Genomic DNA, 27,451 nt, shown 5'->3' on the forward strand with positions numbered 1-27,451 from the left:
CTTCATTATCCTTAGAAATAATATATTCATGGGCCATCATGCCCTCTTGGCCAATCCTGCACCAATATCCCTTGTCCTTAGGGATATGGCAGTAGTCTTCCAGGACAAATTGAGCCCTACCCTCTACTAGCAGTTTAAAGGTATTAGAATCCAGAGAGGTAGTCGTTAATCTTTTCATTGTGTCAGCTTGGGCGTTAAAATCATATGGTATAAAAGCAGTGCCCTCAAGACCCTCTACAGTAGGAGGAATAATAGGATCTATCCAGCGTAAATGTATCCAACCCTTGGGCTTCATAACCCAATCCTTGGGAGGTTGATGGAGTAAAGCCTCTAGATGTGCGTATAATGGGAACTCGGCAACTGGCTCCTAGGTAAGTTCTTTCCCGAAATCATGTTTGATTTCATTCAGGGTAGTTTTAGCAGCAACCATTGTGAAAATGAGAAGAAAGAAAGTCTAAAGAGAATTAGGGTTTGAGAGGAATTAATCACATAGGAAAAATATTCAGAGAATGTTTGAGAGTAAATGAAGATTCAGAAAACGTAAGGGATGTGAAAATGCATGTCTCAGAGTATATATAGCTAGATAATCATTGGAAAAAATTAAATGGTAAAAAGATCAATAAATCAAGAGACGTTAAAATTGGAAGTGGAAAGATCAACCGTTGAGATAAAACTGCCAAAATTTGAAATTAGTGGGAGTAGGGAACAGTGATTGGATGGGCATTTAATCTTAGTACAGCCTTGAGATAATGATGAAAGGGTATTGTGGCAAGTAAAGTGTGTCCAACAAGTTTTGCCAAAAAGGGAATACCCGGAAAAGCCGATAAAAAGAATTTTAAACACTTTCCAGAAAAAGGGATTATACATGTTGTCTGAAACATATGTTCCCTGAAAGCATATGTTGCCAGAAACATGAGTTGCCAGAAGTTGACAATTTTTGACATAATTTTATGAGTTTTATCCAAATGTCTCAGAAGGTTAATTCCAGTAAAAACCTATATATAATGTTGAAGGAGAAAGAATAATTAGGGAAGATTCACTTGGAGATTATAAGAATTCTTAACGAGTAAAGTCATGTTGCTAAAAATGGATTTTGAAGACAGACCCACAAATTCTTAAGGAAAAATTTATAGGTCTGGAGGGGCAAATTGTGTGTGTAAAATATTAATTTGAAGGTTATTATTCATAAAAAGACACAAAGGAAATCAAACCTGCCTGAATCTGGGAAGATTTCGTGTTAATAAGTAGTTATCTAGGAATAATTATCTGGCACGGTTATTAAAGGATTTTGTATAAAGGCTTAGAAGGTTAGTGCATGAGAAGCTCACGAGCATGTGAGGACACAAATCCTTCATTAAAGCATCACTTTTATGAAATGGGACACGTGTTCAAAGGAGAAATTAGAAACGCCACAAAGGACAAATAAAGTATTTGATTGTGATTAAGGGATTGACACGTCTAAAAAGGAGAGTGGCGCATGCAGAATGTCTTTAGGGGTTGGAAAAGGAATGTTTGCTCCACAATCATCAGCTATAAATACTCACCAAAGCGCCATAAATGAGGTAACTAAATTCTTAGAGAGAAAGAAAAGGAAAAAAAGAATCCAAAGTGATTAAATACAAACGATCTTAACTGAATATCATAATTTCACATTGATTTTCAGAGCAACGGAACAAAGATTTACAAAAGATTTAATCGACATTTGTTGTGATAATTTATTACAAAAAAACCTCCCGTCTAAACAAGCCCTAAGCAGTTATCCACCTGGTTGCCACTGTGCACCTCGAAGGACCTGTTAGGCGATCCATATATTGATCTGTACTAACTTGGGCGTCGGAGTAGGCCTCCAGAAAAGAATTGCGGGCCTTTCTAGCCCCTTTGGTGTGTTTTGTAAGAATCATCAGCATCTCCATCTAAAGATCTTACTGCATAACTGGCAAGGAATTAAATTAAGACCTCCACCAGCAAAAATCATCTGATTAACAACTAATCAGGAGATTAAAATCTTAATTAATTGTTCTTTAAAATCAGACAGGAACAGTATGGAACGAAAATGGAACCAAAATTTTCATGATAATTATGCAAATTCAATAAATTAGACTCAAATTAATACAGTACTGAACTAATTTCGGATTAACATATCTCAAATAGAAAACCCTAAAAGTTTAATAGAAGAAGAAATTGAATACCTATTTGAATGAACTGAGTTGTGAATTGATGATGAACAAATTCGAGATTTGAGAATGAATCAGAGTATGTGCTTGTGTTTTGATGAGAGCTTCAAGAATAAGAACTTGATAGGTGTCAATGGTGAGACTCTAACTCTTTTAAGTGATATATACAAAACAAATATTAAATTAAACAAATAAATTTAGTAATTATATTTAATTTTTAAACAGGTCCAAAATCATATTAAATATAAGGTGATTAATTGATAAATAATTTAAGTCTAAAATATATTGAATTAAGTTTGAAATAAGATGAAATTCATTTTAGACGTTCATTTTAATAAGTTTTCACACGTCTTATTACTTTGATTAATTTGAATAAATAATTTTCTTGGTAAACAAGATAATACTAATTATAGGTTTTCCAATAAGTATGGAGTTATTTTTTAGCTCACCTAAAAAATAGGAAGAATAATTCAAATTAAGCTAAAACTTAGGATCTTTATGTGGCTTGTGTTTTTCGGTTCTTTTTGTTTGAATTATTTAATGTTACATGCTTGGCATGAGAACTAATGCGGCAGCATATCAAAGAATTGAAAGAGTTAAAAATAGTATCAAAAACATGTATTGAATAAGTCTTAGTGGAGCATCAAACTTCACTTGCTGCTTAAGGTTTTGAAGACTGATTCAGATTGGCGAAATTATAGGATGAAGTTTCCTTGGGTTGCGCGACTATGTTGAGGCGTAACATATATATAAGGGGCTTCATTCAAGGATTAAGAGATAGCAACACTATACTTTGAGATTGAGTATTCAAAATGTGTTGTAAACTTAGTTTATCTAACTCTCACATTTGTAATAGGTTTTAGAGTAAAAGAGAGTTAGCATTTTTGTTATCATCTACGCCTAAAGCTTGGAATACTTTTTAAAGTATTCAATTTGTTTTCTCTTTTGTGGGATTGGGTTTAATACTTTTTGTAACACCCCGTAATTTATCGGGTTTAAAAATCAAATAAAATAAAATAAAATAAAATAAATAAGTATTATTAAATTATATTATTTACATAGATAATTATAAGAAATAAAGTAAGTTAAATTTTAACGGTAACGCGTTTTATCGCGTACGTTGTTATCGTGTAGCGTCTCTTTTCTGTTTTAACAAAAAAAATATAATAATTACTTAATTAATTAATTAATTAAAAAAAATAAAATAAAAATTAGGGGAAGGGAAAGAGGTGGTCAGTTATCATGGAGTAGGGGAGGAGTCTTGTAACTCCTCTCATAAGTGTGTATTATGACACATTATGTTCATTGTTTTTAATTGCCTATTAATTCTTAAGCATCATTTGAATTCCTCACCATTCTAAACCTTCAAGTGAACAAAAAAATTCAGAAAAAAATCTCCCTCTTGCTCTCTTGTTTCGGCACACCTCGAAGAGAAAAAAAATTGTTGTTTCATCCAATCTTTTGATCAAAGGGGTAAGTTTAATTGAATTGTTAATTATAGATTTTATATACAAGATTTCTAAGATGAATTATATTTTATGTATGATGATATCCTATGACTTTTAGGAGGATTGAGTATATTTTTATCTATATGTAATTTTCTCTAATAATCTTTTAATAAACTTTAATTTGTTAAAAGGATTAAGTTATGTTCCTTGTATAATAATAATAATAATAATAATAATAATAATAATAATAATAATAATAATAATAATAATAATAATAAAACCTTTCTTGATTTATATTCTTTAACAAAGTTTAAATTTGTTATAAGAATTAGGTTATATTGGTATTTAAATAAATTTCTTTTATGATTTGCATTTCTCTAATAAAATTTCAATTTGTTAGAAGAAATTTAAATGATATGGATCAAGTAATGTAGTCATCTAAGAATTTATAAATCCTTTAGCAAAATTTGATTTGTTTGAAGGATTGTGTTTATATATATGTCTTGATTTAAAAAGATGGTTTGGTTTTATGAATCTACAAAATTTTTATTTCTTAAGAGAATTAAGTATTTAATTTAATTATCATAATTTATGAAATTTTAAGTTTCTTGAAGGATCTTGTGAATGGGCATGCTTCTTTTTATTTGATTGCTTATATGCTTTGTTGATGGGGTTTTGTGTATTAATATATATGTGTGGAAATATCAAGTGGTTGTGTCATAGAAAAATTGGTCTTGTTTGTTTTATCTTAGTAGTTGTGAATTTGGTCTTGTTAGATCTATTTTGGTCATGAGATTAAAAAGGTTAGTAATTTGAATAGTGTATATATAAAATAATATTAATAATAAAAATAATAGAATTTGTTTTCGGGCAGCAGCAGTTCCTGCCTCGGTATTGGTGCCGATCCGGAAACGTTAGTCGTGTTCAGTTGTTGTTTTATGTACCCGATGCGTTAAAAACTCGTTAAATACTTAAAATAATTAAAAATAATAATTGGATGTTAGAAATTATGAATTTTGGTACCCAATGTAATTGACGCGTTGCGGACGTAGTGGCAAAGTCGGATTTTCCATTTGAATTTTCTAAACTGTTCGAATTGACCGTTTAAGTTTCTGGTTAAAATTTAAAGTTTTGAACTATTGGGTGTTGGATGAAAACATTTAAAATTATCAAGTCCTAGTAATATCTTAGTAGTATGGAATGGATTAAATGTGTAAACACGTTCTAATACGTGATCATTTTGTGTGTGTGTTATTTAGGACCTCGATTCATAAGAGGGCGAAATTTCTATCGTGATTAAACTTCGTTTGTTGGCAGCATTTCAAGGTACACGCTTAGACCATACTGTTTATGTGGTTGTGCAAGTAGTGTTGTTTCATTTCTAATCGAAGCATTGTAAATCACATAAGGATTAGACATTTCAAATAATTTGAAAGAAGTTAATTTGGAATTGAGGATTTATGTGTTTGTTACCCAAAGGGGTTAATGTTTTGGTTTGTATTATGTTACCCAAAGGGGTTAGCGTTTAGGTTGGATTATTACAATTATTGTTCCCATGGCAGTACGATCACCATGGGGGTATACATACTTTACCTCTGACGACTCACACAGGACGGGCAACGTCTTAGGTCGGTGGTTGCATTGGGATTATCTCTCCCAAATGTATTCCTCCAAAAATGATTTTGGTTTATACTTGAACGATCCAAACAGAACAGGCTACGTTACAAGTTGGACTTATCTAATAATGAATGTATTAGAGCCTATGCGTGCTAGGATAAACACATTGCTTGTATTCAACCTGTTTGAAATTTGTATGAAGTCTCTAACGTGTATTGGATTGTTATTTGGAACTTGCTACGTGTTGTCACCCAACGACTAGTAGGTTGATTGCAGGTGGGAACTGGAGTGAGGGCTCGACTTAAAACTTGTAATCACCAAGACTATGTTTTTGTAATAAGATTATGAGTAGATATAACTCCAAATTATATAACAAGAGATTGTGGTTGTTTCTTTTCGCTTTCGTAAATTTTCTTTAGTTGATATAGAGGCCAATAGGCTCTCAAGTTGTACTTAAGAACTTCTGCTGACTTATTTCTTTCACATTTGTACTGTTTTCTCTTTTAATTATATTTCTTTATCGACGGAACGTTGACGTTCCTAGAGGAGACTTTTCTCTATAGTCCGAAGAGTGGAGCGAAATTCATAATTTCATACGAATTTCCGAGTCACTTAAACCAGGCCGTTACACTTTTATTAAGGGAACTTGTAAGACGTTCTTCAAGGGGAAGAACGTGGTGTGAGAAGATAGAGAGATCTTCTATGTTATCTTAAGTTCATTAATAAAATTGATTGTAATATATTAAAATTGAGAAATAAAACAAATTTAGAGAGTAAAATCTTATAATATTATTGATAATAGCAAGATAAGTACAGAAAGAGATGTGTGTTTTTTTTTTTTTTTTTTGAGCTGAGACTTAAACAAAAGAATATTACAGGATGCCCCTTAAACGAAAACTAAACACTTAATTTATACATCAAAGAAGAGATAAGATGTAATATGCTCTTCCAATAAGAAACTAAAGGCAAAAGTAAATAGTACAAACATAATTATTAAAGTTACACTATAATGCTATAGAAGATGCTTTGAATTAGTTGAATTACTATTAAAAATGCCTTTGAATACATCATTGCTTACGTTTGTGCTTCTGGATGAATTATTTTGAGCTGTTGGACTTGTTTTGAATTGAACCTTTGTAAGCCCAATATTAAAAGTCATATGGATCTTGAGCACATGGGCCACCAAATGTTGGATCATAAGACTTATTTGAGAACTTAGATAATATCTCATTAGAGGAATCTTCTGATAATATTTTCTTTGCATATTGTGGATCTTTTTAAATTCTTTTGAGGATGGCTTTCTGGGCTTTAGATATTGGATCTGGACTTTCTACTTTGGGGTTTTTATTGTATTGAGGAGAGTTTGAACTTGATGTTGCTTTTGAGGGTTAAGGTTTGTTTAAGGTTGATGGAGACTGATATTCCATTTTTATACCAGTTTGAAAAAAGGAGATAATATTTTTTGTAGAGCAAATTTCTAAGGTAAATTTGTCCTACCATTTAATTTTGAATTCTCTTATTAATGAATATGGATATGGATATGGAAGGTGTTGTTTGAGACAGTAACTCCAACATAGAATCCATGGAATTTTAAATTCTGCATGAAACATGACTGGAGTTTCATAGGCTTGATTATTTGAATTGGCAACAAAAGTTGTGAAACCCTTTTGCATTCTTTTGGATAAATTTGAGGAGTTGGTCCAAATAAATACCACCAATGATAAAATCACATGGGATATTTCTTTGGACAATATTTGTCAAATATAAAAAACCATGAATGATCAAATGGTCTGAATATAAATGCTCTATACCAGGCCATTTTGTAATCATAGTACGAGTAATTTTGTGGGGAAAATCTTTTTGAAAAAATGCGTTCTGCATAAGGGTCTCCCCATTCTGCAGAAGAAATAATTTTCTTAAAAATACATTTTGAATAAATTATTTTTTCTGAAGAATCCTTGATATATTGGATTTCAACAGAGTTTGAATCTACTAAAATAAATTCGTAAAACCTTTGAGTTTTAAAATGATTTTCTGGTATCCATTCGCAACCTTTTGGAAAAGTTTTTTGATTGATCGAATGAATAATTTGTGGACTTTGAGGAATTGTAAAGTTAGTGAGATATACATTTTCTACTTCGGTTTTTGTAATGTATGCAGATTTGGTATAGCCTTTTGTTGGTGCTTTTGTAATTGGTTCTTTTTCTTTTGAGTTCGGAATAATATTTTGTGAAGTAGGCTCTTGAACAATTTTTGAATATGGAAGTGGGGGGAAATCACTTAGTTGAGTAAATTTGTTTGAAATGGATAAAGGAGTTTGAGGATTTTTTGAGGATAAAAATTGATTTTGTTCTGTCTTGTTTAGTTTTGAATCTGGTTCCATTTCGTAATCATTTGAACTTTGGAACCCTTTGAGTTTTTCTTGTTGATTCTTCTTCCTTGGCATTATGATGTCCCTGTAGAAACTCTCTAGTTAAGATCGCCTTTAATATGTTCTATTTGAAAATCAAATACTGATAATATCGTTTGCCATCTGGCAAAAATTTGTTTAGAAACAATGTTTTTGACATCTTTTTTCTAAAACCTCTTTTGCAGATTTGCAGTCGATCCTTATCAAAAAAATATTTTGTTATAAAGATCATCTTGAAATTTTGAAACGCATAATACTATAGATAAAATTTCCTTTTTAATGGTAGAATAATTTTGAAATCTAACTTATTGTTCTTTTGTATCTATCCTTTGTTTTAATATGCCACCATATCCTATTTCTGATGCATTTGTTTCTACTATCATGAATGCAGATGGATCTGAAATGCCTAGACATGGAAGTGATTTGATTTTTTTTTTAATTCAATAATAGTCTTAGTATGAATCTCTGACCAAGGAGGCGGATTTTTCTGAACTCTTTGAAAGAGGGGCATGCAAATTTGTCTAAGCTTTGGGAAAAAATCTAATATATAATTCAGACATCCCTAAAATCTTTGTAGCTCGTTTTTGTCTTTGATTTCATTAGAGAATTTTTCTGCAAATTTTAAAGACCTTGTAATTGGCTTGATTGTTTCTTTATAAATGTCATCTCCCAAAAAGCTAATTTTTGTTTGGATATAATTTCATTCTAGTGGTAGATCTACTAAACCATTTTTTTTCCGCAGTGTTTAAGAATATATGTAAATGCTTGAAATGTTGATCAATATCATGAGAAAAAATTGAAACATCGTCTACGCAAACAATTATGAATGAAGAAAATTGATTAAAAATATCATTCATTATATGTTGGAACTCAGAAGGGGCATTTTTTAGTCCAAAAGGCATACATTCCACTCATAATGTCCAAATGGTACCGTGAATGCAGTTTTATACCTATCTTCTTTAGCAATTTGTATGTGCCAGAATCCAGATTTCATGTCAAATTTTGAAAATATTTTGGCTTTATATAAGCGATTTATTAAATCTCTTTTATTTGGGATTGGGTTTCTTATACATTGAAGAACCTTGTTTTAAGGTTTGTAATTAATAACTAATCTAGGAACTCCTCTTTCCTTTTCTGCTGCATTCATAACATAAAATGCGGCATAGCTCCAAGGAGATTTGGATGGAGTTATTAGTTTTTTATCTAAAAGAGTTTGAATTTCTTTTTTGCAAAATTCAAGATGCTTAGAATTCATTTGGATGGGTCTAGCTTTTGCAGGAATATTTTTTTTCAGATAAATTTTTTTCATATGGCAACTTGACAATATGCTTTTTTATATCCCAAAAGGCATTTGGAATATCAGCACAAACTTTTGATTTAAAAATATTCTCTAAACCAAAAATTTTTTATTGCAATTATTCTTCAATCCTTTGAAAAGAAATTTCTTCTTTTAAAGAGGAAATTTGAAATTCTTTTTGCTTTATTAAATTCATACTTTGTATTATCGAAGAATTTTGTAATAAATTAATATCCTTTTGTAACATGGGACTTAAAAAAGGAAATGATAATTGTTTTTCTAAAATTCTTTTATGAACAACTTTGTCATCAATCCAAAAGGGATAAATTTGAGTTAAAAGGGAGTACCTAATATTATTTTTTCTTTAATATCATTAATAATAATGAAAGTATTAGTAAAACTATAATTTTCATTTATAATTTTTCCTTTTGAAATCTTATATTTAATATCCATGGGTGAACTATTTGCACTATATAATCGAGTTTTTGTTTTTTCATAAAACTTGGTTGGGACTAATCCTTCCCTTAAGCAGTTTTGATCTGCTCCACTATCAATTAAAACTATATAGGTTTTTTGAAAATCTCCGATTTGAAAAGTAACTGGTGCGTACCATTTTTGAAAATTAATTTTATTAATAACGGTGATAAAATCATCATCATCTCCATCATCTTTCTCTTTTCCTAAAGAAAGATTTTCTTTGCAGATGGGGTTTTCTAAAACAGGAAAATTTTGTTTCAAGTTCGAAATCTTTGATTTCTAAAATCTTTAAACTATTTTTGATAGAAATAATGTCTTCTTTGATTTTATTTATTTCAAGTTGAAGATCTTTGATAGAAAGAGTTTGATTCCTAATAGGAATCAACTTTAAAGTTATTTCTTTAGAAGAGTAATTTTCTAATAATTTTGAAATGTTGAAAGGTTCAATTTGTGGAATTGGAATACTTTCTTTGTTTTTTGAAGTAGAGGTTTCGCCCAAAACCAATATTTTGAGTTTCAGTAGGGTTTCTCTTTTGATCTCTTTATCTTGGATTTTGTCAACGAGATCAAAAAGAAATTCTACATTTTTCTCTTTATTTGTTAAAACATTAATACATTTGATAGGAGAGGAAGAAATCAAAGATTCAGAATCAGAAGTTTGATCATTAATTTGTAAAATTTCATCATCTTCTTTTTTGAAGAAGAAGAAGTACGTTCAAGAGTTTGTAATAAAATTTTAGATATTTTATCTCTTAACTCAGAGTCGTTAATAAATAATTCTTGAATCTTTTTCTTTGTGGTACAAGCATTTGATTTATGCCTAGTTTTTTCACGTGAATAACAAAAGATTTTGAAAGCTTTGTTTGATTTTGGGAAATTTCCGAGATTCTTTTTACCTTGTTTCTTTTGATAATTGAAAAAAAAAGTTTTATGCCCAGGTTTTCCCATGAGTAGCAAGTTTTATTTACAAAAAAAAAAAAGATAAATTGAAAAAAAATGAATAAATTTTTTTAAAAAATGTTAAAAATTTTTGATTTTTTTATTTATTCTTAACTTTTGATGTAAATTATTAAAACGTTTCTCTAATTTTACATTAATTTTCATTTTATTTTTTTTGGTGATTTATCTACTATAGGAGGTCATTGGGTTATCTAAGCTTACTCTAGGCAAATACTCTATAAAACTGAATATTCATAATTAATCAATAGACGAAATTATTATAGAAAAGTTATGAAAAAGTTGAATTATTATAGATATTTTTTTATCAAAATAAGTTGTTTTTCAATTTTCCACACTAAAGCAACCAAAACAAACTGTTTGCTCTCATACCCGCCTATTTTACCAGCTCTACTTCGCTGTACCACTGTATCTCATCATCCCATTTTAAAACCCTAGAGATTAAACTAAATTAATTAAAAAAAAACCTAATCAAATTTCTACCTATAATTGAATTTCTATTTCGATAAAATAATTCGGCGATCGCAAGAAATTAGGTTTCTCCGATAAGCTTGAAATTCGTGATTATTGCCATGGTGGTTTAAGGTGAAAGAGGAGAGAGAAAATGGCGGCGATGATGACTATGACGAGGAGAGTAGGGAAATATGAATTAGGGAGAACAATTGGAGAAGGAACTTTTGCGAAGGTAAAATTTGCAATCAATACGGAAACTGGAGAAAGTGTTGCCGTGAAAGTGTTGGCGAAAACTACTATTCTCAAACATAGGATGGTTGATCAGGTATAAAAGTGTTGTGCTTTTTTGTATTTTGTTTTTATGATGATGATATGATTTATGTATTTTTATTTTGGCCTATAAATTGGCAATAATTATGATGGATTTTATATTTGTGTGATTGTTTCAAATTATTTTTTGGTATTGCACCTTTTGGTTTATGGTTAAAAGTATACAAATGATTTGGATGTACAAATTTTGGATGGTAGAAAATGAAAATAACTGGAGGAGTGTTGTGTGGATGAACATTGAAACTATATATTGATGATCAATTGTTTAGGATTAAGGCTTGACATTGTTGTGTGGTTAAATTTAGGAAGTCGAGGTTCACAATAGGTATCAATTTGCAGATTAATATTAAGATACAAGAATAGTAATTAATTTGTGGATTAATATATCTCATCACTTTGGTGTTTTTTTTTTATTTTTTTTTTTATTTTTTATTTTATACTTTTAGTTCACACTAAATTGAATTTGTAAGAGTATACTTTAGTTAGACAAAAGGAGTAGAGTAGAATGTTGTGGATGATCATAGGAGTTGAAATCTAAGGCTTGTGAAGGTGTATGAGTCAAATGTGATTCTTCTATTTGGTTCAAATAAAGGAGTGTTAGTGTTGCTTACCAATTAAGCAGTCACTTACAATGATTTGATACTCAAATTGTTATATGGGATGTTCTTAATTTGAGGCGAAAATTGGTATAAAATTGGAAAATTTACATCTTTACGTATTCTAAGATAGACAGAGAAAACAAGTTTCCGAAAAAAATTTATTTTTATTGCTTGTGTTTATTTACAATTGATGACCTCTATTTTTAATAGAGTCTACTAATCTCTATTTAATAAGGAAATATATATTTCTTTATTTCACTAAAAATATCATAAAAGATATCATACAAGATTTAGGAAATAAATAATTATTACAATTCTAACTCTACTTATATTATTGTCCACCATTCCCTCTCAATTTGCGTCGTGGAATCTTCAACACCCAACTTGCATTAAGTATCTTCAAATGCTTGGGCCTCGGCCGCTTTAGTTAGAATATTAAAATTTTTGCGCCTAGTTTAATCTTCAACACGCAACTTGCATTAAGTATCTTCAAATGCTTGGGCTTCGGCTGCTTTAGTTAGAATATTAAAATGTTGGGCCTTGTTCGAACTTAGGTCATATTTTTTACCTTTTGTTAGAACGGGAACACCATTTTTTTCGAACATGCCAAACATCACTTTTTGGAATGAGAACATCATTCTTTTCGAACACACTAAAGTCATTATTATCATTGAATGAGACTATCATTCTTTTTTAATTTGGCAAACATCGGTTTTTGTAACTTGAATGAAAACGTCATTTTTTTATAGCATAACAATGTCATAATTTTTCTTTTAATTGAAGATGAATGCCATTCTTTGCATACCTACCAAAAAACTTTTTTTCAAACCTAAATAAGAACATCATTCTTTCCGAACCAAGCAAGATTAAAATTTTGTTTAATTGGATGGAAATTTCATGCTTTTTGAAGCCCATCAAACATCTTTTTTGAACTTGAATGAGAACATTATTCTTTCTGAACTTGCCAAGCATCAATAATTTGTTTAAACTTACTGTGTGGAGTTGCACATTTGCTTTCGAAACAACTCAGGTTGAACTCTAAAATACTTGGGCTGTTAGCTTAAGTATCAGACCCATAGTTGGTGTTTTAATCTAAAAGATTTAAAATATCTTTACCATTTGCAGATCAAACGTGAGATATCCATAATGAAGATTGTTCGACATCCTTTCATCGTCAGGCTACATGAGGTATGCTATTATTTTAGCCTAATTGGAATGATTCGAACTTTCAATGGGAGCTCCTAGTTCACACCCTAGCTAATATTATCTACACGTTTGAAGGTCTTAGCAAGCAGGACCAAGATATACATAATTTTGGAGTTTGTGCCAGGTGGGGAGCTATTTGATAAAATTGTAAGGCTCTACCACTATTGTAATGAAACTTATTGACATTCTGTGGATGACTTACGTTGAAGATTAATAGAGCTCTTGAGGAAACTTTCCCTAGTTATGTAATTCACTTGATATCGTCATCTTGAATATTGTTTTCTGACTAAGCAGGTTCTTATTTTTTATTTCTTTGTCTTTGCTTTAAGTGTTTAGGTTCACAAAGGCAAGTTTTCTGAGATGGAGTCTCGAAAATATTTTCAACAGCTTGTTGATGCAATCTCTCATTGTCATAGAAAGGGTGTTTATCACCGCGATTTGAAGGTAGATATCTTTTGTTGCTTCAAATGATTGATATCCTTTTGACGTGAAATTTTTTTTCCCTTAAAGATTCACGATTGCTTCTTTTCTGATTGATTTTTTTAATGTCTACACAATTTGATCCTTCTTTATTGAATCCTACAAATGTTAGCCAGAAAACCTCCTCCTTGATGCTCGTGAAAACTTGAAGGTTTCTGATTTTGGGCTTAGTGCCTTACCTCAAGAAGTAAGCATGATCAAGTTGCTTGCCTTGAAGTACTAAGCTTTATTCTTATTTCCCTTGGTGAATTTTTTGATGATATCTATTTCGTGCAGGGAGTTAAACTTCTTCACACCACATGTGGAACTCCTAATTATGTTGCACCCGAGGTACTTTTTTATTTACCGTTGCAATATTTGTATTTTCTCCTGGAAAAACTATGCTCTCTTTTGAAGTCTGATTTTGGTACCTTGTTTACCTTTTTTATGCTATTGAGTCTGATTTTGGTGCACAATGATGAGATGCTTGAAAACATTTAGTGGAGTAAATTAATAACAAAGTTTGTTGATGCTTATTAGTATTTACATACTAACAAATACAAATTGGAAGTATCTTTGTAGGAGACTAGGAGTTATTTAAGATAATTCAGTTTGGACTATTCTGGCATAAATAGAAAGGGAAAATATCTATGCCTACTTAGCCTTAAGTATGAGTACAATGTATGCAAGCGAGATGCGTTAAGCCTCAATATTTTGGGCATGGGCACTGATTTGGGGTCTCTCTAAAATGGAAGAAATATATGCAATGCAACTTTGTTCGGATTTTTTAGGGTTAAAGCTTTGATGGTGGTGTTGTAAGCAATAATCATTTCATCGAGATTTTACTATTTCTGTTTGACATTGTATAAACAAAATTCTAGGGGATAAATTATGACTAATTTTGCATTGGAGTAATTTTACAAGCTATAAGAAGTGACACTAGAATGTACAGTAGCTTGTAATTGTGAGTCAATATTATCCAGAGGGAGAAGGAAGGTGTTTTTATCCTATCATGATAAGTGTCTCATTTTTTTATAGGCCCAGACGCCCAGCTACAATTTTGATTATGGGTTGAAGTATTAAAAGAAAAGGATAGGGATTATGGGTTGAAGCGTTAAAGGAAAAGGATTGGGAAGTTCTAGCAAAAGAAAGAGTTTTGCTCAGTAACTTATCCAATTGTTTTGTTTAATCCTAGCTATTTGGATTACTTGCTTGGACCTCCATTCTTTCAAATGTCAAAATGTAGTATAAAACAAAAAATATTAGGTTACCTTCTGGACAGGAGAACACATGGATTTGTTCTTTTCTTTCAAGAGATTGTTGCTTATGTTGTCTCTTAGCTTGACTTCTAAAAGGCCTAAATTATGAGGTTTAAAATGCCTGATTAGATGAGGGTGTATAAATGCTTGCTTAATTTATCAACTAAGTACGGATAAATATTATGGCAGCGATTGCAGTCTTTTGGAAACGAGCATTATTTAGGTTTTAAAACACTCGTCACATCTGTCGAATTTAAGGATGTTTTAAATGAATCCATTAAATGTTTTTGACCTATTAGAATCTTTAGGGTAAAAAAGCAAGAAGGGACGGGGACATATATAGTCAACAACCTCAAGTTCCATCACTCAAGAAAATGGGGTGTTAAGCTTCCATTAAATATTTCATGCCTCACTATTCGTAACATTTCTCAGTCTCTTTGAGCGTCTTTACTCAAAATTTATATAAACTGGAGCATTTCTAATAGAAGGACATTTGAGCTTCTGTTCTTCTTTTAATAGTGCGTCTACCTCAATTCCATTTCTAGTTTCATACTTACAATTCCAATATAATCTCTTATTCCGCCGTTATATTCACATCTTTCTACAATCGCTTTATCACGCAATGCATATAAGTTAGGAGATATTTAGGCAGTGAGTTTGGTGGTTGGCCCTGTTTGCACTTGTCAAATCTTGTTGCAATGACGCTAATCTTCACCATTGTTGGAACTTTTTTAGGTTCTTGAACATGAAAGAAGGTAATTTTAATGAGAGAAAATTTGATTTTAGTACACTTGACTCTGGCCATCTGCTCAAAATTCACCGTACCATAAACTAACTCTGAATACACTCAACTATTGGGGGTGTTAACTTTGAACGTGTTGTGTCAAATATTTACCTATTATAGTAGCGCATGGAATAAATACTCCTCCGTTACGTTATGTAACGCCCGTTATATAACCTGTTTGAAAGTTGCCTCGATGTTAAATCCCATTATATAACGGTTCACAAAAATTTACGGTCAAAATGCCGTGTTGACCGTTATATAACGTGTAACGCCCGTTATTTTACCGTTATAACGATATTTCAACGTTACAATGTTATTTGTCAACCGTTAAAATTTTATTAATACCCATTAACTTTAATTATTACGATTACTTAATTTATAGTTACTCATAATTTTAGTTGATAAACAAAATAGTTAACTAATTACTAATAAGTTAATTAATTATACACTAAAAGAATCAAATATTGCAATTATAATAGCTAGTTGCATATTATTGCATAATTATAGTAGTTCAACAACAAAAATGCAATTATAAGTTCAAAACCCCTTATGGATTTTTTTTTCCAAAAATCACACCGCATTGGTCGCGATTTGCGTTATTTTTCCGTTATAGCCGTTTTCTGCAACACCGCGACCGTTTCCGCAAACGCATCCGCGAGCGCGATTTTTTTCCATGATAGTAGGTTACTTATATAGGGTATGGTAAAGGAAGGTTGTGATGGCTTTAGGCGCTTGATAAGTTTAGGGTATGCTAAAGGAAGGTTGTGACGATGAGTAATGAATGATCAAGAAAGGCTGTTTGCGATGATCATAAAGTTGATGATGGTGATAATCGAAGATGATAGTAGTAGGTGAAAGGAGGATTGTAATAAGATGCTGGGTTGATCAAACAAATAGCTTGAAGATGGTTATGATCTTGGTTTGACTAAAGTGTTGTGACAACTAATGTTAATGATGTTTTGATTATGGTGGCCGATCATCCATGATGATCATTTGATGATGTAAGTTGATGATCAAGGAATTTAGGCATATAGACTACTATATGCATGACGTTCAAAGAGTTAGGCTACTAGACAATGTTATTTCATCACTTTTCTTTTTTTATAATTTTTATTGTACAAATTAATTTACTTCATTGATTTAGTAACTAATATGGTGGATTGGTTTCTTAATTTTTGCGTCAAGTGTCTATACATTTTGGACTTACTATATAGTCTAATGGTGATGAATTATATTTTAAGTAACCAGCTTTCTTAGGTTAATAAGTAACCTTGTGTGTTCAAAGTTAACAGTCTCAATACTTTGGTTTATTCTGAGTTAATCAATTGTAGAGTGTATTTTGTATGTATTAGGAATAAATGGGTGCTTAATATCAAATTTTGTTTCAATGGGTGATATTGTAGAAAATTAAAAATTAAGTTTAAGGGGAGGGAGATGGTGAAACTTGATTACGTTGCTATGTTAAACTTTTGGGTTTTTCTAAATGAAAGAATGTATGTGTATATAATTAATAAGTTTTTGTTGACTTTTTATTTCTCCTGTTTTCCCTACTTCATATCTATATTCATAAATTTGAGGACTTTTATCAGAAAGTGCAACTGATATGCTATTTGATTATATTTGTTGTATAATAGTTAAATGATTAAAGCACATGATGAGTTTCATTTGGAAATTTGGTCATGACTTTTTGTTTGTATTGGATGGTAATTGGTATGCTGTAAATTGTTTCCTCCTATATATTTGAATTATATCTCAATTTTCTTAATTTAAATTTTGGAGAATTTTCATCACTAAAAAACATATGTTCTTCATTCTTCAAACAATGAATCATTTCAGTGATGTTATTTTCTTGTGCTTTTTTTTGAAAGGTCCTAAATTATTGTTTTTCCTAGGGCCCTCAAAAGTTTAGCATCGGGCCTGCAAACGGTATATTGATTATGGAATGTAAATAAGGTTGTTAAGAGTAACGATCGCCTTATAAAAAATTTTGAGCTTACCAAACCGCAAAACAACTTTACATAACCTGTGATTTGAAATCATGAAATTACAACCATTATATTATAAGTTATTATTATAACATATTAGCCATTTTTATTTTCTTAAAGTGTGTTAGGGTCTGAAGGACTTTCATAAGCTTTAATTGATATATATTTCCTTAAAAACTTAAATTACTATAAAAAATAAAATATTTTTTTAGTTAACGCTTCAAATTGCAATGTCTACAAAAGAGTAGCAAGACAACAAGGTGTCATGTCCTGTTAACGCAATCGCGACAATATCCATGATTTTTTTTTCAATGGTATTGATTGCAATCGCGTTTAACGTGTTCTTTTCTTAAAATTAAATTTTTTCCATGGGAGCATTTTGGATTTTTCATTTAATAATTTATCCTGTGTTATGTCTTGCATATATGTGTTTCACAAAATTTCAAGTGAAATTTAGAACTAAAGCCCTTCAATCATTAACAAATTTTTTTATCTGTTTTTGTTTTCTTTTTTTTTTTTGTTGTGATTTCTTATATTATGCACCAATCACGAGCTCTTCTCATATGTGACATCAAAATCTTTGATGTACCGTGTTGACATGGCTCGGACACGGGATGATATACCTGGCCACTTTAGGTTTAAATGTTCTATTAGAGAGGAGAAAAAGAAGTTGAGAGGAGGAAGTAGAGGAGTGAGAAAGAGAAAGCAAGAAGAGAGTGAGGAATACCTTTGGTTTCATGGAGGTGAAGTGACAAGAACACAAGATGACCCATCACTGCAATTCATACAAAGAGGAATAGCTTTGATTTTGTGATTATGTAAATTTGCTTAAAGTAAATTCTTGGGCTTGGCCCATTCATTTTCCTTTGTCATACGTGATCCCTTTCTCTTTCTTTTTCTTATTCCTTTTCTTTTTTTTTTTCATATTTCTTTTTTTTTCCTCTTATATTCTTTATTTTTTAAATTCATTTTCTCTTCTTTTATCTCCTTTTTTGTTATTGTTATTAAGGTTTTAATTAAATAATGTACTTTAGAATTCTAGTATCTACTTAGGCATGATATATTTTAGTATTTAATACTCTCCAAATTATGTCAAATTTAAGTAATTAAACGTTAAATATGAAAAACTTTTCTTTAAGATTTATAAAAAAAATTGCTAATTTTTTAATTTTACAATAGAAAAAAAAGAGATAGGGAATAATATCTTTGTTAGTTTTATCATTAACAAGGATAAGGTTGCATGCCCCTGACCCTCCTAGACCCCACCCTAGGTGGAAGCCACTTAAAGACATAGGGTAATGGAATGGAGTTGTGATAATAAAAGAAAAAGAAAGATTAATATTTATTGTTATAAAATATATTTATGTAGATGCTCATTGCAGTGCCCATGTCCGTGTCCGTGTCTGAATTTCAGACATTGTCCTCGTGTTCAATAATTTGAAGGCCGAGTCGACTCTCGGACATGTGTTGGACACTGACACTCAGATCAATGTATAAGTAACGTAGCTTCTGATTAGGATGATTCTAGACCAAAATTTAGATTGAATAAAGTAATTCTCCACCAGTCTAGAAGGTTAGGCTAGTATGTAAACAACACCTTTAAATTATTGTTATTACTTGCTTTGGATTTTTCAGATGCTTGTGCAGTGTCTCTTGTTATGATGGTATTTAAACATTGATGCCATTCACAAAAGAAATTATCGCCTTGAACTTGATACTTCTATTGGTTTTTTAACCTCTTGTCTCTCATTGACGCTATTAACTAGAGTTTTCTAAACACTTAGTTGTTGAATGCTAGTGCCACTATCAAGTGTATTTCTTGCAGCTGTAATTGAGAATAAGTTGATGATTCATTGTCTTCTACCTTGGCTTTCTTTTTCCTGCATGAATCATAGGTTTTGAATGGCCAAGGATATGATGGGGCTGCTGCAGATATTTGGTCTTGTGGAGTCATTCTTTATGTTCTATTAGCTGGATTTCTCCCTTTTGAAGAAATAACTCTTGCTACCTTGTACCAAAAGGTGACTATTTTATGTTTTTGCTTTATCCCATAATCTCACTTAGAATATTTTATAAATTGCATTTAGATGTTCTTTAATGTTCTTTGACTTAGAATTTTTATATTTTTTGCTGTATCCCAGATATTTAGGTGATGATTTCTCCTTTTTGAAGAAACAAACAACTCTTGCTATCTGTTATTTTCTTTAAGATGCTTTTTTTAAGGACTTGAGGCACATATCTGTATTTAGTTCTCTCACCCTTCGTCTTGCTTGAGTCATAATCTGTCCAGAATGGCCTTTTCAAACAGCTGCTTTCTTTTTTAAGGTTGATTCATGATACCAGAGTTTCAGGTTTCCTAAATGCTTTGTTTTTTTATTTTCTATTACTAAGGTTTTGCTAATTTTTGAAACGTGATGATTATATGGAAGCGTTCCCTACTTACTTTCTGGTTTGCTAATTTTTATGAATGTGATAACTATATGGAAGCAATTCTCTATTTTCTTCCCATCTAATCCCAGGTTAACCTTTTCTGTTACTCTATCCCAAAATAAATGTTCCTTTTAATTTTCTAGTTGTTGATTTATATGACAACGAGGATGAAAAAGTCAGACACTCTGTCCTTTCAGTAAGACCATAGCTCATAGTGCATCATAAAATTCATATGTCTTCCCCATTAGTCTGTTGTATAGTTTGATCTTTGGAAACACCCTTGTTTATGGTTAATGCTTGACATCTTCAGTTATAAAGTGTTCTCTTCATCAGGTAATGTATATTGTTTTGGGACTTTGAGCTGTGTTGTAAACTTGAAGCTTGAAAAATCATGTAAAATTTGTTCAATTTCAGAGTAGTAGCGGATTGAATTTGTTGGATACATGGATTTGATGTCGAGTCCACGAGTTCCTTGAACACGTTTTGTGTACATTGGCTTCTAATTGTAATGGTCAACAATGAACCTTAGGTTACTCTGCTACACATCTCATTGGCTTTATGAGATCTAATAATTTAGGCTGTTCATTGCAGTCTCATTATCTCTTGGATTTTGAAACATAATTATACCCAACTGATTCAGTCGATCATAGTACCTCTTATGTGAATTTATTGTGCTTCTTGTTCTCTTATAAAATTGATAGATTTAAATGCATTGTAAGCCATTAGAGTTCTTCAATTACTATGAGTGGTAGTTGTATGCTTTTTGTAAAGTTGGGGGCTTTACTGATTTAAACAAAACATATATCCTTTTTCTTATAAATAAATATAAATTCCTTCTCTTATAAAGAAATATAATTGCATGTGATATTTTCTGTGATGTACCTGCAGATTAATTCTGCCGCATTTTCTTGCCCGTTCTGGTTTTCACCTGATGCAAAATCATTGATAGAAAGATTGCTCGATCCCAATCCCAAAACTGTAAGTATACAACTTTATTCAGGAAAAAAAAAAGTAGAAAAATTTTCTCTTCATCCTTCTCGATTTAGATATCTTGACTTAAAATTAGAAACATCAGTGTGCAACTATTTAAGGGAACTGTGATCTTGTTAAATGATATCTTTCTATTCTAATATACTTTTTATAAATATATTGAAAGAAACTCTTGATTGAAGAAAAGTCTTTGACTTTCCTTTACATAGCTAATAATAAAGAAGTTGTTTCCGATTGAACTTTGTAGCAAATAATGTGATCAATAAACTTGCTATAACTTAAGATTTTGAAAGTTGAAACTTTGCTGACTTTCCCTCATATTTCATATGTTCTTTTGATGATACAGCGTATTACAATTGAAGAAATTAGAAATGACCCTTGGTTTCAAGTGAACTACATTCCTGCACGACAAAATGCGGAAGAAGAAGTAAACTTAGATGATGTTCGTGCTGCTTTTGATGATATTGAGGTCAGGTTTCTCCCACTTGGTCTATTCCATTCTATACTTCAATATTTCCGGGCATTCCTGTGCATACATATGTTAATAATTCTTGCTGCATCTTATTCGTCTTGATTCTGTCACAAGTTGTCTTATCAATGTATGTTACTTCTTTTCAGTTTTAGTTGTTACGTTGTAGCTGGTCCCTGCCTTTGTATTTTGCCTGATTCTGTAACTTATTAAGTTTTCTTGGAAATTATACGGCAGGACCATTATGTGACTGAACAGTCTAGGCATATGGACCGGGGACCCCTGATAATGAATGCATTTGAAATGATTACCCTATCTCAAGGTCTAAATCTGTCAGCTCTCTTTGACAGGCGCCAGGTATATTCGTGTTCAAATAAATAAATGTAATCTAGTCAGTAGTTAAAGAAACTAAATTTCAGTTGGTGGCTGCGTTGGTAACTTGCAAGTTTTCTTGAACATATTATACTAATTTCTGCCTTTCTACACATTTCACTCTTGTTTTTATAGGATTATGTAAAGAGACAAACCCGTTTTGTTTCACGCGAATCTCCAAAAAATATAATTTCGACAATTGAAACCGTTGCTGAATCAATGGGTCTCAAGGTTCATACACGTAACTACAAGGTGTAGATCTTAACTTAGCACAAATTTATTTTTCTTGAGGCAGAGGTGTAAGTTTGCATTTATACTGCTCTATGCTGATTTAGGTTTATGCCAAGTGATAAATGAACTCAGTTTCTTGTCCCTTCCTACCGTTAGTATTCCATAGCTCTTGATTATGTATGTAATCAAAGTCCTATTTTGAAATTTGTTAAGCTATGCCTGCTTTAGAAGTTCTTTCTTGCTAGATGAATGGAGTAATGCTTAACAATGTATTCGCAGGAGGGGATTCATAGTGAAAGGAAGTGGATGGAGAGTGATGGATCTGTTTTTCTTTATGTAGATATATATCAAGGAAGCCAAGGGAAGGACATAGAGAATCTCCTTTTTCCTATGATACATCTTACATTGTGGTTGGATAAAAATGGTGGAGGAAACAGTCGGATAATCTATAACTATTACTAAAACAAAACACTATTGATGTCATCACTTTTAAAGTTGCTTACGTATCACTTCCTCAATAAAAATGTTCCCTCTAAACTCCATGATAATGTCATTGTTATTCTGACTAATATTTTTATCTTTGACTTTTCTACTTTCTAATTATGACTATAATATTATCTATATTAATTGATTTTTTTTACTTTTTAGGTCACATCATTTAATGTATTAGTCAATCATATATTTTATTTTATTTTTTTTTCAATTATTTATAAAATCTTTATAATATTATTTATTAAATGATTATAGGATAATTTGAGATGATTAAAACATAAAGTCGTAAATTAAATTTTTTTTTTGTTTATACAAATATGTTAGAAAATTTAATAAAGTCGTGCATCGTACCGTACGGGTATTATCTAGTATTTAATAAAGAGAAAAAGGGATGGAAGGAAAGGTTTACATTATGGTCGCCCAAATGAAGGATCTTATGATATTTTGACCAAGGCAAGATTACAAAATCGGAGGTTTTTGTTGGTTTCTTGATGAATGAAGAAAATAACATTATATGAAATTGAAATAAAATTATAAGGATTGCATGAAGCTGTTTGATCCGGGAATATGCCTAATTACAATTTGGATTCTGTACCAATGAGGTAAATTCTTATTGAAAATTGTCATCAACCTAATTACAATTTGAGAAACCCTCTTTTATATAAGTAGATAACATAGTTGGATAATTACTCTCTTAACGACCCTATTGGGGCATTGTGGATTAAGATAATTACTTAAGTGGTAATAAAAGTCGAACCAGCAAAATGAGTGTGAATTGAGATAATAATAGGTGATGAGATGGGGGTGAAGAGAGTAATATCGTGAAAGTATGATGAAAGTGAGTGACGGGGATTTATTACTTTCATTGAGTGGGGAAGGGGGTAATGGACTACCACCACCTCCTTAGGGTAACATATTACCCCCCAAATGCGAGCAACAATTCCCCCTTTTCTCTATTTTCTTCACAAATGCCGCGATCCTATGATCTTTATAGTAACCTTTATTTTCTTTGCAACCACCACTACTTTTCTTTGTTTTTGTTGTTTTGACTTTTGTTACTGCCCTAACGCCTTATCCTCAATCCATTATGCCCTTAATGACCATCAAGTTACAGAGTGAATACTTAAATTAAGTTGCAATTTACAAGAGCTCTCAAGATATAAAAACGCATGCAAATGATACAATAGCTGTACAGGGTTCACAGCTTTGAGGAATTTCATTCTTTATGAACTTATATTATTTAAACAGTATATACACTGAGCTGACAACTCAGTCTGGATGGATCAAACTAAAAAGGCAATATTTCCCTTTTTGTTTTTTTTTTTATTTTTTTTTATTTTTTTGTACAGTGCTTGTTCATAAGCTTTCAGGCTCTACTTTTGTATCTTCGTATGATTTGTAAGATGTAATCCTAAGTTTGACCTGTCCGTAAACCACTCCGTCAAAGACATTCTTTGTATATAGTAGCCACAACCAAGTCTCTGAATCGCACCATAAGCCACTATCAACTCAAAAGTTCTATTAACAATAGTAAAACCATCCAATTAATCTTTTAGTCACTTTATTGACACCAAATAGAAATTATATATCCGCTTCATCTTGAAATCGTTGAAGAAATGATGTTGATGCATGCTATTTTCCATTGGTGTTATAATACTATTGACAAAGTTACATTGTTCTTTTTGTTTTTTACTGGGTGAGGTTGATATTTCGTTGAGGTTAATGGTATGGAAGGCAGTTTTGCATGGCTTAAATTAAATAGTTTTCTAGCACTATTTCCCTTGAATTTAGTTAGTTGGCTAAGCTTTATCATTTCTTTTTGTCTTTATTTTCTTTCATGTCACAGGTTCAATTAGTGTACTATAAAATCATTTTTTTTTAATTAATCCAATTTTGACCATTCTTTTTCACTATCTTGGTTGCTTCAGACAAGACTTGAAGGAGTATCTTCAAATAGGAGAGGCCCGTTCGCTGTGGTGCTGGAGGTAAGTTTCATTCTTTGCTGAACTATGTTAGCTCTGAGATATGTTTCATGGAGTCTAACTACTAATAGTATCTTAAACATCTCTGTTATTTCAGATCTATGAAGTTGCACCCTCACTATTCATGGTGGATGTTCGCAAAGCTGCTGGTGACACCCTTGAATACCACAAGGTTAGCATGGATCAGTGGCATTTTTTCAGTAGGCACTATGGTTGGTACTACATATAAAGGATAAGCATGTTATAACATGAGTATATCTAACATTCATAACTTCAACTCAACGCCTGAGTTATCGGCTAACTTCAATGGGTCATTCTCCATTGTATCTGCGAATCCACACATTGGCTGTTCAAAGCTGTCATTTTACATCATTATCGCTGTAAATCCAGCGAGTAAAATATGATATAATGTAGGAGTTTTTCACCTTTCAATTTTTTCTTTCACAACGAAATCTTTATCATCATAGGGAGATTCATTCTACTATAGCCTCATTTATTACGATTTGTACTAGTCTTTCTTTGACTATCCATCTGCAAAACTACTGGGAGTATTTTACCTTTTGAAATGCATCCCCGATACCTATCCACTTGTTGCTCCAACATTGTCACTGCCATGTACTAGACTATTGAAATATCCATTGCCTGCTAGTCCTTAATGCTCTCATTTTGTCCTCCTTATGGCTATGTGTACTATGTTGCATATTGCAATCCTCTAGAATTACAATGTTATGAGTTCTTCGTTCCTTAGCTTGGTGAAAATGGTTTGCCATCTCTACTAGAGTGGCTTGTGAAAATTAAGGCTGCCATAGCTCGCCCCCTTATTGCCACTTCAAGAAGGATGAGAAAATTTCTAGGTAGAAAACATTAATTTTCCGTTTTACCTAAAAACCAATTCCCTCCATCTAAGCACAAGTGTCTGATTTACATATTGAGTCGGTTCACCCCAAGTTTCCTATTTTCTTATTTAGAAAGCTATTTGTGGGGTTTACATTTGTATGCCCCACAAGATTCCTCAACTTTACCTCTATCGACAAACTTACATTTTCTTAAAATTTGTGCAAAATTAATGAGGACATTTGTGTTGAGATACAAATGAGTATATTTTATAATATTATACAATTTTTTAATAATTAAAATCAACTAAACTTAATTATCGAGATCCAACCCAAACTATGATATGTATCCGACATTCCAACTGAGTCATTTTAAGCTCTATCCAATCTTGTATGTTGAACATTTATTTATACAGCAAGAATCCAAGTATCATGCAAAGACATGAAATTCATGATGTGTTGGGCGTCATAGGTCATGCTGAAGCGGGGCACGTGACTAGCATGTTCTGTCTTGGTCGGCCACAAACAGTTTCAGCCGTGTTGTGTTATTTCGACCATCTTCAAACAGTGGCCTGTGAACACGAGCACGCGGGCAGTACTGCAAGCCACAACACATTTTTTTTTATTTTTTTATTTTTTCCTAAAATTTGTTATAAATGACGGGCCATGCTATTTTTAAACAAATAGAGAGCATGGTCCACCCATGGCCTACTGTTGCGGTTTTAGAGTCGTGCCTGCATACCTGTCCTAACTCGTGTCGATTTCTAATCATACATGCATTCACATTTTGAGATCTAGAAAGAACACCTTTTACCTTGTCATTTTGGGTTGGATTGTTTACTACCAGGTTATATTCAATGTTCGTCTAAGCTATGACTGAGTAATCAATGAATACTATTTTTTTTTTTTTGAAAACCCTCTAGCTGTGAAGTTCTTGGCTTTTTGCCATGCATGAGAAGTGATTATAGAGTTTGCACTTCATCCCAATCTATGGGAAGGATTCATGATCTTTTTACTCCTTAATTTGGCGTTCCTTGCCATCTGAAAATTATGTGCGTCAACTGAATTGATACTTTTCACTCGATTCTTGAGTTGGAACATATGCATTAATGCAGTTCTTTCCTTAACCAGCATCTATGGCACCCACACCAACCAGGCGACCATCAATTTCTAAAATTTTCTTTTGTTTTTGGCCTACAGTTTTACAAGTCTTTCTGTGCTAAACTGGACAACATCATTTGGAAACCAAAAGAACATTTGGCACATCCGAGTTTACTTAAAGCAATGTCATCTTGATCTGGTTCAATCTAATGGAGCAAAATCAAGTTTATGAATAACAGCAGAGAATAACAGCAGAACAAGTTTATGAATAGACATACTCTCCAAGGTAGTTGCCATTGAGAGGCCACATAATTGTTGGGGATTTTTAGTCTGTTATTAGATAAACAAATATGCTTGTTAATGTACCAATGGAATATGTTAAGAAAAACCACTGTAAATTTGGCATCTCTTTTTTGGGATTAGGCTGGGTTGTGTACAGACAATTGAAGCGGGTATGTATATCAATCGTGGTTTACAAAGAGGTGGTGTCTCAAAGCAATGTTTCTACAAGGACTTTATGAAGTTGTCTTGAAGTGTTCTGTCAATAAATTAGGAGAAGGTGAGTCAAATCGATTGAATGTACTTCTCTGCTGCAAGAATTTTAGAACGTTGATTGCTATTTTCAATAATGTATATGCAGGTTGGTTGTTACATCTTAAAATTAAGCTTGTAGAGAAAAATCTTATCATTTTTCAAAATAATTAAAAAAAATAAGCAATTGAGTTTTAATGTAATTTAATAATAGAATATTTTATTCTATAAGGAGATATCAGGAAAGTTGTTAAAAACGAGATTCTACTTGGAATCGTTTATGGAATCGTTTAGACCTGTCGAATTGTAGAATTGTAAGATTCTACAATAAATCTAAATTTGCTTTCTAGTTATAATTATTCATCTCAAAAGTTTAAGTTTATTAATTTAAGTTTACTCTTTCAAAAAAAAATTTAAGTTTATTAAATAGAAAGATAAATATAAAAAATAGGAAAACTTGTTTTGGTTGGGCTTAGCTCTTGTCACATTAGTAGGTTTAACTTTGCAAATTCAACTTGGTGGGTTGAACTTTGAAGTTTTTTATTTTTTATTTTTTATTTTTTAT

General features: G+C 31.5%; 1 protein-coding gene across 2 annotated transcripts; it reads left to right on the forward strand.

Moving 5' to 3' along the window:
* Nucleotides 1-10,732: 10,732 nt before the first annotated feature.
* On the forward strand, nt 10,733-27,071 carry LOC130828848 (CBL-interacting serine/threonine-protein kinase 24-like). 2 transcript variants are annotated; one of them, XM_057694863.1, is made up of 14 exons: nt 10,734-11,158; nt 12,888-12,950; nt 13,044-13,115; nt 13,305-13,412; nt 13,561-13,635; nt 13,725-13,778; nt 19,351-19,476; nt 20,774-20,863; nt 21,222-21,344; nt 21,582-21,701; nt 21,852-21,968; nt 24,368-24,424; nt 24,519-24,593; nt 26,455-27,071. In XM_057694863.1, exons 1-14 carry the CDS (start codon nt 10,985-10,987, stop codon nt 26,548-26,550), a joined length of 1,350 nt encoding a protein of 449 aa, XP_057550846.1. In that variant the 5' UTR covers nt 10,734-10,984; the 3' UTR covers nt 26,551-27,071. The 2 variants fall into 2 exon arrangements, with proteins under 2 accessions (XP_057550847.1, XP_057550846.1); XM_057694864.1 differs by lacking the exon at nt 21,852-21,968 and having other exon boundaries at nt 10,733-11,158.
* Nucleotides 27,072-27,451: the final 380 nt, after the last annotated feature.

Source organism: Amaranthus tricolor, chromosome 12, assembly GCF_026212465.1.
Source record: "Amaranthus tricolor cultivar Red isolate AtriRed21 chromosome 12, ASM2621246v1, whole genome shotgun sequence".
NCBI classification, from domain to species: Eukaryota; Viridiplantae; Streptophyta; class Magnoliopsida; order Caryophyllales; family Amaranthaceae; genus Amaranthus; species Amaranthus tricolor.